Source organism: Mustela nigripes, chromosome 2, assembly GCF_022355385.1.
Source record: "Mustela nigripes isolate SB6536 chromosome 2, MUSNIG.SB6536, whole genome shotgun sequence".
NCBI lineage: Eukaryota > Metazoa > Chordata > Mammalia > Carnivora > Mustelidae > Mustela > Mustela nigripes.
The window spans coordinates 217,943,567-217,957,225 of record NC_081558.1 but is presented as its reverse complement, the minus strand read 5'-3'; the positions used below and the strand labels follow the sequence as shown (position 1 = coordinate 217,957,225).

The following is a 13,659-nucleotide window of genomic DNA, read 5'->3' as shown; positions in this document are numbered from 1 at the left end:
CTTCCGTGTGCGCCCCCGGGCCCCTCGCTGCCCCGAGCGCCCCCGCTGTCAGGCCCACCGGATGGCGCCGTCCCGCCCCGTGACGCATTTCCAACCACCAGGAACCTCTGCCCACACGAGCGCGCGCCCGACACCTCGGGGGCGCGCGCATCGTGCACGCGCGCCGCCACGTGACCTCACGGCAGCCAACCGGCGCGCAGGGATTTGGGGGGCAAAGCGCGGCCCCGCGAGCAGTTGCGGCGGGAGAGCGGCGGGCGGAGAGCGTGACTCGCCCGCTCCGGCGCTGCCTGCTTCCCCGCCGCCGCCTCCCGCCGCCGCGCGCAGCCATGTCCGAGGAGAAGCCCAAGGTAAGGGCCGGCGGGTGCGAGCCGGAGCCCCGGGGTCGGCCCGCGCCCGCGCCGTCGCTGCCGCCCCCCCACCCCGGGCCGACCCGGGCCGGCCCGCCCCGGGCGCCCTCCGCGACCTCGGGGTGCCGGGGCTAGGCGGCGTCCGCGGGGCTTCCCCGCGCCCTGGGCCTCCCGCCCCTGCCCCGCACCCCGCTCCCCTCCCCCTCCGGCCCGGCTCCGCCCCGCGGCGCGCCCCGCCCCGCCCTGGCTCCGCCCCGGCTCCGGCCCCGCCCCATCCAGGCTCCGCCCCCCGCGGTGCGCCTCGCCCCACCCAGGCTCCGCCCGACGGCCCGGGTCCCGCCCCTCGGCCAAGTCCCGCCCCTCGGCCAAGCCCCGCCCCGCCGCTCCCGGGAGCCCCGCCGGGGCGCACGTAGGACGCAGCGCTGTCGGGACGCGACTCTTGGAGGGCGCGGGCGGGGCAGCCCCTGCACGGACCCTCCCCGTCGGGGCGCTTCCTGCCGGAACCCGCCGTCTCCGGGACCCCCTGGCCACCTCCGGAGTCACCCACCCTCTACCCGCACCAGCCCTGCGCTGGGACCCGTCCCCGGCCTCGCCCTTGCCCGCTCCGTCCGGTTCCCCCCGGGCCGCGCCTCTCCCAGACCTCCTCGCGGGGACCTTCCCGCCCCTGCGCCCCCCGCCCCCGCGGGCCGCGTTTCCCCCGGCGGCGTCCGCGCGCCCCGCTCTGCCCTCGCAGGGCGCCCACAGGGTGCACGCCGGGTCCCCGCCGGAGCCCCCCACAGCCGGGCCTGCTGCGCCCCCGGTGTCCGCGCGGCTCCCCGCCCGCGTCATCCGGTGGGCGCCGCGTCCGCCAGTCATCGCGCCCCACCGCGGTCCTCCGGGTGTGCGCCACCGCCCCGGGACATCTTCCGTGCGCGCTCGTGCCTCCCCGTCGCCCCCGCGTCTGTGTGCTCCGGTGCGCGCCCCTCCCCATCCGTCCCGTGGCATCCTCCAGTGCGCGCCCCCCTTTACCCATCCGGTTCTCCAGTGTGCGCCCCTCGCCCCACATCACCTGCCCCTCGCCCCGCTCCCGGTCCCCCTCTCCGCCCCCCCCGGCTCCCCGCCCTCCCCCCCCCCCCCCCCCCGCCCCTTCCCCATCGTGTCCTCCGGGTTTGTGCTCCTCCATCCTTTCTGGCTCCCTGGTCTGGGTTCCTACAGAGTGGACAGTGTAGGTGCTGTGGCGGTTCTTAGCGAAGTGTGAGTTACGGTAACTGCTTTCGTTGAAAACAAGCGTTTGAGGCTGTCGGTCTGCACTGTTGGTGTCCATCGCTTTTGCCCAAGCGGAGCATCCGTTGAGGTGGGTGCTTCCTGCCTAGGCTTCTTCTGATCCCGGAGTCCCTGCCCCTCTGGGCCTCGGTGCACACAGCCGGCAGGGCTGGGGTGCAGCGGATCCTTCTGGAGCCCAGGGCCCTGCCCCTCTCCAGGCCTTGTGCAGGCTGGCCCCTTGCCCGCTGGGATTTCAGAGAAGGCCGGGCTCCAGAGCCGCTGCCTTGTGGCATAGGCAGGTGAAGCTGTGTTTGCTTTTTGCCAGCCCGGCCTCTTACTCTAATTTCCCATCTTGGGTCCATGGCTTGCCAGGGGCAAATAGAAACGCCTTTAGGGCTTTTTCCCTGGCTTCCTCTCACTAAAGTTCCAGTACCGTGGGACAGCTCCAGCCCTCAGACTTTGCAGCTATGTGGCCAGCTTCCCTGTGCGGCGTCAGGATAACCTCGTTTGCGTTACTTCTGAACCGAGGAAGGCCTGTGCTTTCCAGGCCCGGAGAGAGGATAGGGGTGCACTTGCGGGCCATCATGGTGCTGGGAAGAAGACCGGGGGGTCAGCTGGGAAAACAGTGTCTGCCTCCTTTGGATAGCTGACGCAGGGGGTGACCTTGGTGATTTGTGGTCATTGTTTCTTTTTTTCTTTTACTGCTGGTTTACTAGGAATTCACCAGGGGTCAGAGAGAGGCTGTTGGTTCTTGGTGTCCTTCCCTCAGGGAGAGCGGTTTGTGATGTACTCTGCCGGCACCAGCCTGAAGTGCCCTCCCTGATTTTGCTGCCTTCCTGCACTGGCCTGCAGCCGCTGCCCTGTGTGTCTGTTTGCTCTGTGTTCTAGTCCCCATGTCTGTCTTGACACTTTCATCTCTTTCCGTTAAAAAAGCACATGCATCCTCCGTACTCATGCGAAAGAACGGAGTTGGCCCCCTACCTCACACCGTATACAAAAAGCAGTTCAGATGGATCAGGGACCGAGACGTAAGACCCAAGGCAAGGAAACTCTTAGGAGGGAATGTAGGACAGCGGACTTCACAGAGATTTCCGGGATAAGAAACCAGAGCACCAGCCACAAGGGGAAGAGCAACCCGACTCCTCGAGAATGAGGCATTTTGTGCATCGAGAGACACCGTCCCCGGAATCAGCAGCCGCCCACAGAGGAGGAGATGTTTGCAAATCACCGGTCTGATCACAGATTAATATCCAGAATACAGAGTGCACTCCTCAAACTCAAGAGCAAAAAAGAACTTTATTCAGACATGGACAAAGCTCTCCAGCAGACAGCTCTCCAGACGAAGGTACACGAATGGCCACTGAGCCCGTCGGCTACGCTCAGAGTCACAAATGGAGAAGTGCGAATCAGAACTTCGGGGGTGGCTGCTCTCCGAGGTCAGACCCAGCCCCCGGTGAGCCTGCGCACGGCCGGCACGTCCCGTGTGCAGTCACAGCAGAGTGAGTGTGGGTGTTCCTACAAGATTTAACAATAGAATCACCATACGGAGCCGCGATCCTCCTGGGTATTTGCCCCAAAGAACGGAAAGCGGGGTCTCCAAAAGTTACTTGTCCCCCCCAAGTTCATGGCAGCATTATTCATAACAGCTACGACATGGAAGTAACCCAGGGGTCCGCGGACGGATGAATTCAGAGGGACGGGCACGGGAAACGTGGCCCCCCGTGTGGCGGACGGACGTCAGCACGGGCCCCTGCGGCCCTGGGCTTGAACCTCCAGGACGTCGTGCCAAGTGAAATAAGCCCGTCCCAAGGGACAAACACTGTGTGATCCACTCGCGTGAGATGCCCAGAGGGGATGGAATCACAGAGACAGAGAATGGGGCACTGGGTGGAGGGGCGTTAGGGTCAGTGGCACAGAGTCCCAGTCCGGCCGCGAGAATAGGGTTAGAGGCGGGTGCGGTGGAGGTTGGAGGACCGCAGGTCTGCGTGTAATGCCAGCCGGCAGCCGCCAGATGGCAGACTTTAGGCTACATGTGTATGTATATATTAATTTATGTGGCCGAGGGAGAGAACACAGCAGGGGGAGCGGCGGGCAGAGGCAGAGGGAGAAGCAGGCCCTCCGCTGAGCAGGGAACCTAATGCGGGGCTCGATCCCTGGACCCCAGGATCATGACCTGAGCCGAAGGCAGGCACTTCACCACCTGAGCCACGCAGGTGGTGACACAAAAAAATTGAAAAAAAAAGTCTTATCTCTAAATGGATGTAAGTGTGGTGGCCTGGGTTGGATCCTGGAAGAGAGAAAGGCCGTTGGCGGGAAACCTGCGGAGATGTCAGAGAAGTGTGCGTTCCCTTGCCAGTGCGGCCGCGAGCTCTGGGCTCCCAGGGGCACAGACGGAGAGTGGCGCCGGGGGCGTTCACGCGAGGGAAGCCTGGTGAGGGGCGCGCGCAGTTCCAGCTCTGGTCTGGCTGCTCCTTTTCTGTAAATGTACAATCATTCCAAAATTAAACCTTTGTTCAAAAAAAAAAAAAGCCCGACAAATGCACCCTTCATGTCTGGGGGATCTGTGCGCAGCTCCGCCCTGGCCGCGGGCCAGTGAGCACCCCATGTGCAGGGCCTGGTTGGCCACGGCGGCGTCTCTGTTCCAGAGAGGGAGGGTATCGGGGTGTCCGCATGCCTGCCCCGGCCCAGGCCACAGCGCGCCCCAGCTGGTCCGCCTTCAGTGGCGCTGCTGGAGTCCTGCCTCGGGGCTGCTGCTTGCCCAGCCCTACAGGATGCGCAGGAGCAAGACGGGCGTGTGTGAGGACAGGGGGCGGGAACACCGTTCACAGCAGACTTGATTTTCAAAGGGTCCCGGGCCAGCTTTCTCATTTTGTTCAAAATAAAGGACTCCTGTCTTCCCAGATCGTGCCGGAGTAGGGAGATGTGAGTAGTGAGATCTTTCAGGAGGGAGCAGAGATGGAGCTTTCAGTCCTGCCAGTTCGGTCGGGAGGAATCAGAGTTGCTTCTTAGGAGGGATCTCCGTCTCCCCTGCCGCACTGGCCTTGGCCTCAGGCGCAGCAGTCTGCGTGGGCTCCTCCGGCTGGGCCCTGTGCCTGCAGGATCCCCGTAGGCACGCTGGAGAGAGGTGCGGCCCATGGGGTGACCCCGCCCCCCCAACAGGGCCGCTGCCCTCGAGCTCGTGTCGTGGGCGGTGCTTGTCTCATTTGTCCCCGAGGTCCGTGGAAGCGCGCACGCGCTGGGATGTTGGAAGAGTCCTGCTACAGCGAAGATGGGTTGTGGGTTTTTCCCAGCGTCATTAAGCAGATTCTGTCCTTTGAGCTCATAACCCGTGAATTCTATCGACTTGTGTAGCGTTGGGAGCGTCCTGTGTCGAGACGAAGCGGTTGTGCGAAGGACTCGGGGCTGCCGGAGACGGATGAGCTGCTCCTAAGGCCTTCCACCCAGCAGGTCCCGCCCGCGGCCCGTGAGCAGGGTGGCCGTGCGGGGGCCGGTGCTGAGACGCGGTCTCGTGTGTGCTTGCAGGAGGGCGTGAAGACCGAGAACGACCACATCAACCTCAAGGTGGCCGGGCAGGACGGCTCCGTGGTGCAGTTCAAAATCAAGAGACACACCCCGCTGAGCAAGCTGATGAAGGCGTACTGCGAGAGGCAGGTGCGTCCCCCGCGCTGCGGCCCCGGGGCTCCCATCCTGAGCCGTGGCTCTGCGACAGCAGGCAGTGCCCGCTGCCCCGGGCTTCGCTGTCCTGGATGCACGTGTGCATGTGTGCTCGAGTGCATGTGTGTGCACGAGTGTGTACACGAGTGTGTGCACGAGTGCATGTGTGTGCACGAGGGTATTCCTGGAAGCGTGTGCACGCGAGCGGAATGCATAAATGCATGTGCACGTGTGTGTGAGCGTGCATGAGCACGGCATATACGTGTGCGAGCGTGCGTGTGTGAGTGTGTGCGTGTGCGTGAGTGAATGGGGTGCACGAGCACAGTCCTGGAAGCGTGTGCACAAGTCTGTGTGTGCGCACAAGTGTGTGCACAAGTGTGCAAGTGCATGTGGTGCATGTGTCTGTGCACGCGCACGCTCACCCCTCGCTGGCTGTGTCCTTCTGCTCCTGTTGGTGTCTCATCAGGTGGCGGGTCAGGCCTGTCCGCAGCCGGGTCCCACTGCCGGCGTCCCCCCACAGTCAGGCGTGTGTGGCCGTGTCCTTCAGGGCACAGTGGCAGAGTCATGGACGCGCGTGCTTCTGTTGTTACTTCTGGCCGTGGCTGGAGTGTGTGCGTGCAGACACCGCCCTGCTCACGGTCGGGTTTGCGGAGAACCCTTCATTCCTCCCTTGGCTGAGCAGCACCGCAGCCGTGGGCCGGGTCTCCAGCGCCCTCCCGCAGTGACCGCCTGGCCCTCTACGGTTGGTGCTGCCGCCACCGGCCCACACATGTCGCTGTTTTGAACCTCACAGTCTTCGGTTCTCATTCACACACAGGGACCTGAGACCCTCCACATCCCTCCCTGTGGGGGCTTGTGTGCACATCGCTCTGCGGTGCGGGGTGCGGCTCCTGGACCAGGTCCTGCCCGGCCTTCTCTCCATGATGCCCTGGTCCTCTTAGCGGGAGGCAGCCTGTGTCTGCACGCTCTGGAAGTCCTGCTGGCCTGTTCCCGTTCTTGGCTCTGCCGGCGGTGGCCTTGGGACCTGTCGCTACACGAAACACTAGAGGCCCGCAGTGCGCCGTCCTCGTGTCCCTCCCCGCCTTCCAGAGCTGGTTTCAAAGGCCGTCCCTGCGGGGGGTTTTCTGGGTGATCGTGGTGAACGCGTCACCTGTATTGTCCACCCGCTGCCCGGGGGCCCGTCCTGCAGTCCCCGCCGCCTGTCCCTCCCTTCCTGCCCCGCTGCCCTGGTGGCTGGGCCGTCCTCGCAGAGCCCCGTCAGAACCCTTCTGGAGATGGTTCTGGCCGCCATCCTCTGTATTTTCTGGATTAATCTTCCTCTGGGCAGAGCATGTCTTCCGGCATCTTGCTGTGGGAGGTTTACAAAACGCAGCGTCTTTGAGACAGTGTGTGTCTGAGGTGACCGGCTTTTCCTAAACCTCAGCGCGTCTCCATTGGCTGCACGTTCTCACCATGTCGTCTTCTCCCAGTGTTGGTGTAGCAAGTGCAGCGACGTTCTGGTTCTCGGTCCTTTGATGTAACTTTGCTCTTTTCTGAGAGATTTTAAGACCCAATTCTGTGTCCTGAAACATCACTGTCACGGCTTTGAAGGGCATGATTGTGCCGTTCCCTTTCCTGATGCATTTTTTTCTCTTTCTTTCTTTATCGGACAGACAGAGATCACAAGCAGGCAGAGAGAGGGGGAGGCAGGCTCCGTGCTGAGCAGAGAGCCCGACATGGGACTCGATCCCAGGACCCTGAGATCATGACCTGAGCCGAAGGCAGAGGCTCAACCCACTGAGCCACGCAGGCTACCCTATGCTTTTTTCCCATTTCTTTTTCCTTTTCCTTTTGTTTTGAGAGTAATCAGTACACCAGTCGTGGGCTTGAGCTCGTCACCCTGAGATCAGGAGTCGCGGGCTTCACTGTGGAGCCGGCCAGGTGCCCCTCCGTGTAGAAACGTGTTTTTGGTTCAGGAAACGTGGCTGACGTTGGTTCTTTGAGGACAGTGCCCTCTCCCGTCCTGTCCCCTGTGTTCGGGACGCCCCTGCGTCTTGGAGCTCCCTGCTCTGGACCGGTCACTCAGGAGCGTTTCTGCCCACTGGCTTCGGGCTTGGTGCTTGATGCCGTTGGTTTTCTTCCTGGGAGGTTCTTCTAACTTCGTGCTCCCATCTGACTTGGGCTGGCCAGCCTCTGCCGTGATTTCTAATTTCCAAATGCGCTTCCTTCTCCCTTGATGTCTGAGGGTTGCTTTTTCCCAGCAGTGACTGTCTCTAGAATTTCCGGAGTCTGTGTCCTCCGGGCCCTCCCTGCCTGTGCCTGCAGACCCGTTCCTTCCTCGCTGATCGGAGGCCTGCACATCTGAGGCTTTCCGTCTCCAAGTCTGTGGTTAGCTGCTCATATCTGTGAGTGAGGCCCAAAGGCTGACGAAAAGCCACCTGCACAGAGCCCACAAGCCCCGGTGGGGTGGCCTGCCAGCATTGGGGAGGGCGCGGGGGGGAGTGTGCCTTGCAGGTGTCATAACCTGTGAGTCATTAAATTTCCCGGAAGCGGACTTCCCAGCCTCCTGTCTGCGTCCTGGGCGTGCAGCTGGACGGGCAGCTGGGGCTTGGCTGGTGGCTGGCCTCCACGCTGGCTGCTGTCACTTGTCCCTGGTGTCTTGAGCCCAGGGCTCAGAGCCCATCTCTCCGGAAGGTAGATCTTTTCCCTGGGGAATGGCAGTGCCTGGCCGCTTGGGGCAGGGGGCCCCCAAGTTGGGGGTCTGGAGGGACCTTTCCTGCACCAGTTTTCAGGCACTGCTGGAGCGTCAGCTGTGAGCAGCTTGAGTCTCTGGGGGCTCGAGTCCTGTTGCCCCCCCCCACACACACCTGACCTTGGGGTCTAGTATCCGTGGCCATGCAGCGCCTGGCGGGTGGCCATGTCTGCTTCTGCTGGTCCCTCTCCTCTCCTGTACTCTGTGTCCCTGTGCTTCATGCCTTGGGTTTTGGGTCAGATCTTTTCAGGAGGGAGCAGAGATGCAGCTTTCAGTCCTGCCTGTTCGGGTGGGAGGAATCAGAGTTGCTTCTTAGGAGGGGTCTCGGTCGCCCCCGCCGCACTGGCCCTGGCCTCGGGCGCAGCAGTCTGCGTGGGCTCCTCCCAGGCTGGGCCCTGCAGTCGGCCTGCTTCCCGCCTACACACAGCCCTGTGACCCGGGTCTCACTGCCTCGGGTCACAGTGCCTCACTTTCTCTCTGGGACCTTCTTAAAGGTGGTGGCGCCAGCAGTGTGAACTTCTGGTCGCTTTTGGGGGGAAGTGGGGGCCAGCCCCCACAGGGCGCGACCCCGGGGGCTGGAAGGTGTGAGAGCCGGGTCTCCGTGCTGCGCATCCCACAGTGTGTGGTAGGCCCGCCGGCCTGTTTTATAATCACGCGGGTCACAAGGCTGTATGTTCTCAATTCTGATGTTTTGAGATAAATGTTTTCTTTTCTGGAATTAACGTGTCCCCTGGAAGCACGAACGGTAACTGGTGTTTCTTTTCAGGGCTTGTCAATGAGGCAGATCCGGTTCCGGTTTGACGGGCAGCCGATCAACGAGACAGACACCCCCGCGCAGGTAGGAAAGCCGGCGGGAGCACTGGGCTGTGGGGGTGGGGGGCTCCCGTCTCCGCCGTGCCACGGAGTGGGGCGCTGGTCTGAGTGCTACTGGGCGGCCTCACGCACGATACGTGACGTTTCTTAATGTAAGTTTTAAATTTGGGGTTCACTTTCCAGAGGAGACAAGTTGGACGCCGTCCCCCCGTGCTGGTGGATGGGGCGGAGGACGGGGTACCGGCGCCCGCACCCCTGCCCCTTCTCCCAGCGCCCACGCCTCGTCCAGGGCGCCGGACTGGCAACTCCATGGCCGGCCCGATCCTTGTGCCCTTCCAGTGCACCGGCGCGACCGGTGCAGACGGCATCGCCCATCGTGCGGGCTCGCTCCCCGGGGCCCACCGCACCCCTCCCCTGGCCGCACAGCACACTGCAGTGGGAGGGCTTTGGGCCTGGAGAGGGCGCTGAGGTTGGGCTGCTGCTGCCGCCGCCAGCTGGGTGACCCTGTGATCTAGAGCCCTGACCGTCTCGGAGCCTCCCTCTTCTCTGTGAGGCGAGAGGATACCCGTTCGGTCCTGGGTTGTGAGAACAGGCGGATGGGGCCACGGGACAGGACCGCCGAGTGACGGGCCGCGGGTGCCACTCCAGGAGCTCTCGCTCCACTCACCTAAGGTGCTGGGTTGTGGGGGGCTCCTGCGGGCGGGGGGGGCTGGGGGGGCACCTTGTCCTGCCTGCCTGTCATTCTGGCTGCTGCTGGGGCCTGAGCTGGGGAGAGGCCCTGCTGCCCCAGCCCCGCACCTCTGTCCTTGGGAGAGCGTCCCGGGGGAGCATCGGTGCTTCCAGCCTCCGCAGACTCTGAATGGGGGAGGTCGGGGTAAGCGTGTGAGCACCCCGTGCCAGGAGAGAAGAGCCGGCGGCAGGACGCGTCTGCTCCAGCAGCCCCTCCTTGTGGGATGTGGCTCTGTTTGGGGTCCGTGGGCGTGACCTGCACCGCTCGTTAGATGCTCCTGAGTGGGATGGGGTGGGGGGTCACGGGGGTCAAAGCTCGAGACCCTTGTTTATTTTGTAATGAGATTTACTTTTCTTTCTGAAGACTCCATTTTAAAAAAAAATTATTTATTTTATTTATTTGACACAGAGAAGGAGAGAGAGATCACAAGTTGGCAGAGAGGCAGGCAGAGAGAGAGGGAAACAGGCTCCCCGCTGAGCAGAGAGCCCGATGTGTGGGACTCGATTTCAGGACCCTGGGATCATGACTTGAGCTGAAGGCAGAGGCTTAACCCACGGAGCCACCCAGGCGCCCCTGAAACTTCATTATTTTTAAGCGATCTGTATACACAGTGGGGGGCTTGAACTTCAACCCCGAGATCACACGCCCCATTCCCTACTGACTGAGCCAGGCCTGTGCCCCCTTCGTTAGGCTTAGTTTTTCTAAGTCCTTAGGTTTGAACATCTTTTGTGAGTTCTGTGGGGGGAGGCTTGGGGGATGAGTAGGGCTCACGGGACGTCCACAGCCGGGCATCTGTCCCCGTGTGACGCGCACAGGTGTGGCCAGGCCGGACGGTGTCCTCCGAGGGGAGGAAGCGCGCGCGGTGAGCCTGTGTATTTGCTTGGGAGGGTCGGCATTCCTGGGACGGCGAGGAAACTAACGCTCTCCCCTCTCACTGCACCCCCGGCAGCTGGAGATGGAGGACGAAGACACCATCGATGTGTTCCAGCAGCAGACGGGAGGCTCGCCCGAGAGCGGCTGCGTCTAAGGGCGCCCCGTCTACAGGGACTGTCCCCACTGTGTCATCGTCCTTGTGTCTGCTGTCGGATAGTGAACCAGAGACCGTGCCCATCACAGAGGAGTCTGGGGAAACCCAAGGACGGTCACCAAAACTACTTCCCTCTCTTGACATTTGGCGAGGGCAACTCAGAACTGTCTGCAGGGGGCGCCCACGGCTGGAATTGGGCCGGTCGCACTTGTCTTTGTTGGGGTGAAATGTGTTCGGAGGGGCTTGGGGTTTGTTTTTGCTTTCATTTTTGTCCTTTCCCCCTTCAGTTTTGCCCCCCGACTTGTGGTCTGAATGTCCACTTGTAGTCGAGGTGGGGACCTGCCCGCAGGGCTCGGCCTCCCCCCCCACTGCTTGTTGGAGAGCTCACAGCACCGCGGCGGGGGCACTTCTGTTGGGCAAGTTTGGGGGCAGCTTGGGGAAGGGAGATAAACTTTCCCTCTTTCGTGTAGGCACAGGTTTTTTAAATGCTGCGAAGTACTGCGTTTCAGGATACGGTGAAGTTGAAGGGAAGATACTGAAATGCTTTTTAAAAGGTGAAAAGGAAAATAAGAAGGTCCTTTGGCAACATGGCCCTGGGCGTGGGCACCCACTGCCTGGCGCCTGGGGCCGCAGAGATAGGCCTTTCCCCTTCCTAGAGAAGAAAGCCACCCCCACGGGTCTCCCTTGGTCATAGGGCCCTGGCCTCACTTTTCTCTCCTCGGAGTAATTATGGTCTCTCAAAAAAGCAGGTTTCAGTATTGCTGGGTATGCGCTTGTTTTCATGTGAAAGTCCTGCTCCCGCGTGTGTTATCCACGAAGCCCGCGGAAAGGTGACTCCATGTCACCCTGACGGATGTGGGCTGTGCTGCTTTCCAAATAGGTGTGGGACTTAAGCTTTAGTACGTGATCTAGGTTCTGTGAGGTTTTGGGATCTACACCAATTAAACGGATAGTTTTCCTCCTGTCTTTGTGTATGGACCCACTGCTGCCCTGTTCCAGTCACCACACGTGACCGTGACTGTCGTCTCTAGCTTGCCTGAAATCTCGCTGAAGGGGTTTGCATTTCCTTTGTGTCCTGCTCTTTGGGCGTTGGGGGGGGGGGTGGTCTGCTGGCTCTGTTCTGTTCGTTCACCGATTTGTACATTATTTGTTGTCCTTTGCTACTGTAAACAGTAAATATAGTTTGATATTCCGTCTCCAGGCTTGTAATAAGTACTGCCTTTGGCCTTGGGCCATACTGTCACAGTGTCCCATCCGTATAGACCATTCAGAGAGGCCACTGGCATTTTCAGGCTAGTTGAAGGGGAGTGTTCACCTGACGGTCACCCTCTGCGCCCTGGCAGGTCACACATGGCAGTCCTGGCTGTCCCCCTCCTTCCTCACGAGCTCTCCCAGCCTGTGGCTGGGAACTAGTACCGTGACCCTTTTCCTCTCCAGAGCATCATCTGGATGGCTGGGGACAGAAGTTTGGGCTTCTCAAGGTTGGTGTTTGAAGACCCGTCCTCTGTGCGGTGCGTGGCCTCCCCATCTGAGAAGCTAGTGTTGGCATACATTCTGTGTGCTTCTACCCTAAAATAGACACGTGTGGGAGGTGTTTGCATTGACAAAATTCACTCAGTTCAGCATTCGTGGACTGCCACGCTCGGGCACTAACGCTGCTCCACAAGTGAACAAGACGGAAACTGCTTGCCCTTGCGGAACGTGTTTTCTGGGTGCAGGAGGCAGACAGTAACCAGCAGTTCCGAGGGATGCTTGAGTTCGGTACAGGACGTTCCCCAGTCACTTCTACACAGGAGTGTAGGATGTGGGTAGGACATGCATGCTGTGGACGCAACAACTTTTTTTTTTTTTTTAAGATTTTATTTATTGAGAGAGGGGGAGGGAGCCCAGGCAGGGGGAGAAGCAGAGTCAGAGGGAGAAGCAGGCTCCCCCGGAGCAGGGGATCCTGGGATCGTGACCTGGGCCGTGACCAGTGGAGCCGCCAGACCCTGAAACTTCTTTTCTAAGGTTTAAGGTGTGTGCATCTTCGCGCGGCAGCGCCACAACATACAAGTCCGCTGTCTTAGTCGTTCGGAATGGGGCTGAGCAGCACGGCAGGGTCGGCGCGGGACAGCGGGCCCACTGGGACCGAGCGCCACGCTGAGAACTGAGAAAGGACTCCTTCACCCCGGGGCCCATCACACAGCGGGGGGCAGCCGGAGGGCAGCGGTCGGGTCACGCGGCTGTGCGCCCTCTCTCTGCCCGGCGCCCGCGGAGGAGCACGGCCGTCCGCGACCTGTCGGACCCGCAGACCCGAAGCTCTCGGCTGACGGCATCTGGGCCCGAACGTCGCCCCGCAACGGCTCTTGCCACGCGCGCTCGGCCTGCGGGCGCGGCCCTCGGTGCCCATCCCCGCCACGGGGTCACCTGTGCAAGGACCCCCGCCCGATGCGGTCTCCGCCCGCCCCGCCCCGCCCGCCGGGCTCCGCGCCCGCCTTGCAGCCAGGGTCCCGGCCCGCCCCGCCCCCGGCCCGCCCCGTCCCCGGCCCCGTCCCCGGCCCGCCCCGTCCCCGGCCCGCCCCGTCCCCGGCCGCCCCGTCCCCGGCCCGCCCCGTCCCCGGCCGCCGTCCTCCGCGCGCGGACCCCGGGCGGCCCCTCCCGAGGCCCGGCCAGTGTGATGCAACAGGCGGCCGCCACCCCGTCCGCGGGCGCCGCGGCTCCGGGCTTTCCGGGACACCGGCCGACGGGAGGCGGGGCGCCGCTCGCGACCCGGACCCCCAGAGCGGCCGAGGCGCGGGCCGAAGCCGGGGACCCGCGACCGCGACGCCCGGACGCCCCCCGACGCCGCCCCTGCGCCGCCGCCCCCGGCACCCCCGCCCCCCGGCACCCCCGGCACCGCGCAGGCGCGCGCCGCGCCCCGGAAGGGATTCCGGCCCCGGCGGCGACCCGGAAGCAGCCCGCGGCGGGCGGGAGGGGCCCGCGCTGAGGAGGCGAGGCCGGACGCGCGGCTGTCGCCGGGACGATGGCGGGGACGGCGCTCAAGAGGCTGATGGCGGAGTACAAACGTGCGTGCGGGCCGCGCCGCCTCCCGCCCCGCCCGGCCCGCGGCCCCGACCCCGACCCTGACCCCGACCCC

At 62.9% G+C, this 13,659-nt stretch overlaps 2 protein-coding genes across 2 annotated transcripts in view; both read left to right on the top strand.

Moving 5' to 3' along the window:
* The first annotated feature begins 209 nt into the window (after window positions 1-209).
* On the top strand, window positions 210-11,740 carry SUMO3 (small ubiquitin like modifier 3). The gene is made up of 4 exons (XM_059392503.1): window positions 210-347; window positions 5,112-5,240; window positions 8,741-8,812; window positions 10,467-11,740. The coding sequence occupies exons 1-4, from the start codon at window positions 327-329 to the stop codon at window positions 10,542-10,544; spliced, it is 300 nt and encodes a 99-aa protein (XP_059248486.1). The 5' UTR covers window positions 210-326; the 3' UTR covers window positions 10,545-11,740.
* A 1,729-nt stretch (window positions 11,741-13,469) lies between these two features.
* The window catches only part of UBE2G2 (ubiquitin conjugating enzyme E2 G2), a 37,031-nt gene continuing 36,841 nt past the window's right edge, over window positions 13,470-13,659 (top strand). The window contains exon 1 of the mRNA XM_059392501.1: window positions 13,470-13,588. Coding sequence (XP_059248484.1) covers window positions 13,546-13,588 — 43 coding nt within the window. The 5' untranslated portion in view covers window positions 13,470-13,545. The remainder of the gene's footprint in view (window positions 13,589-13,659) is intronic.

Excerpts from the sequence above, each read along its gene's own strand:
- SUMO3 (XM_059392503.1), top strand. The coding sequence starts at position 327 with ATGTCCGAGGAGAAGCCCAAG. Across the intron at positions 348-5,111 it reads TGTCCGAGGAGAAGCCCAAG|GAGGGCGTGAAGACCGAGAA; the intron begins GTAAGGGCCGGC and ends GTGTGCTTGCAG. Across the intron at positions 5,241-8,740 it reads AGGCGTACTGCGAGAGGCAG|GGCTTGTCAATGAGGCAGAT; the intron begins GTGCGTCCCCCG and ends GTTTCTTTTCAG.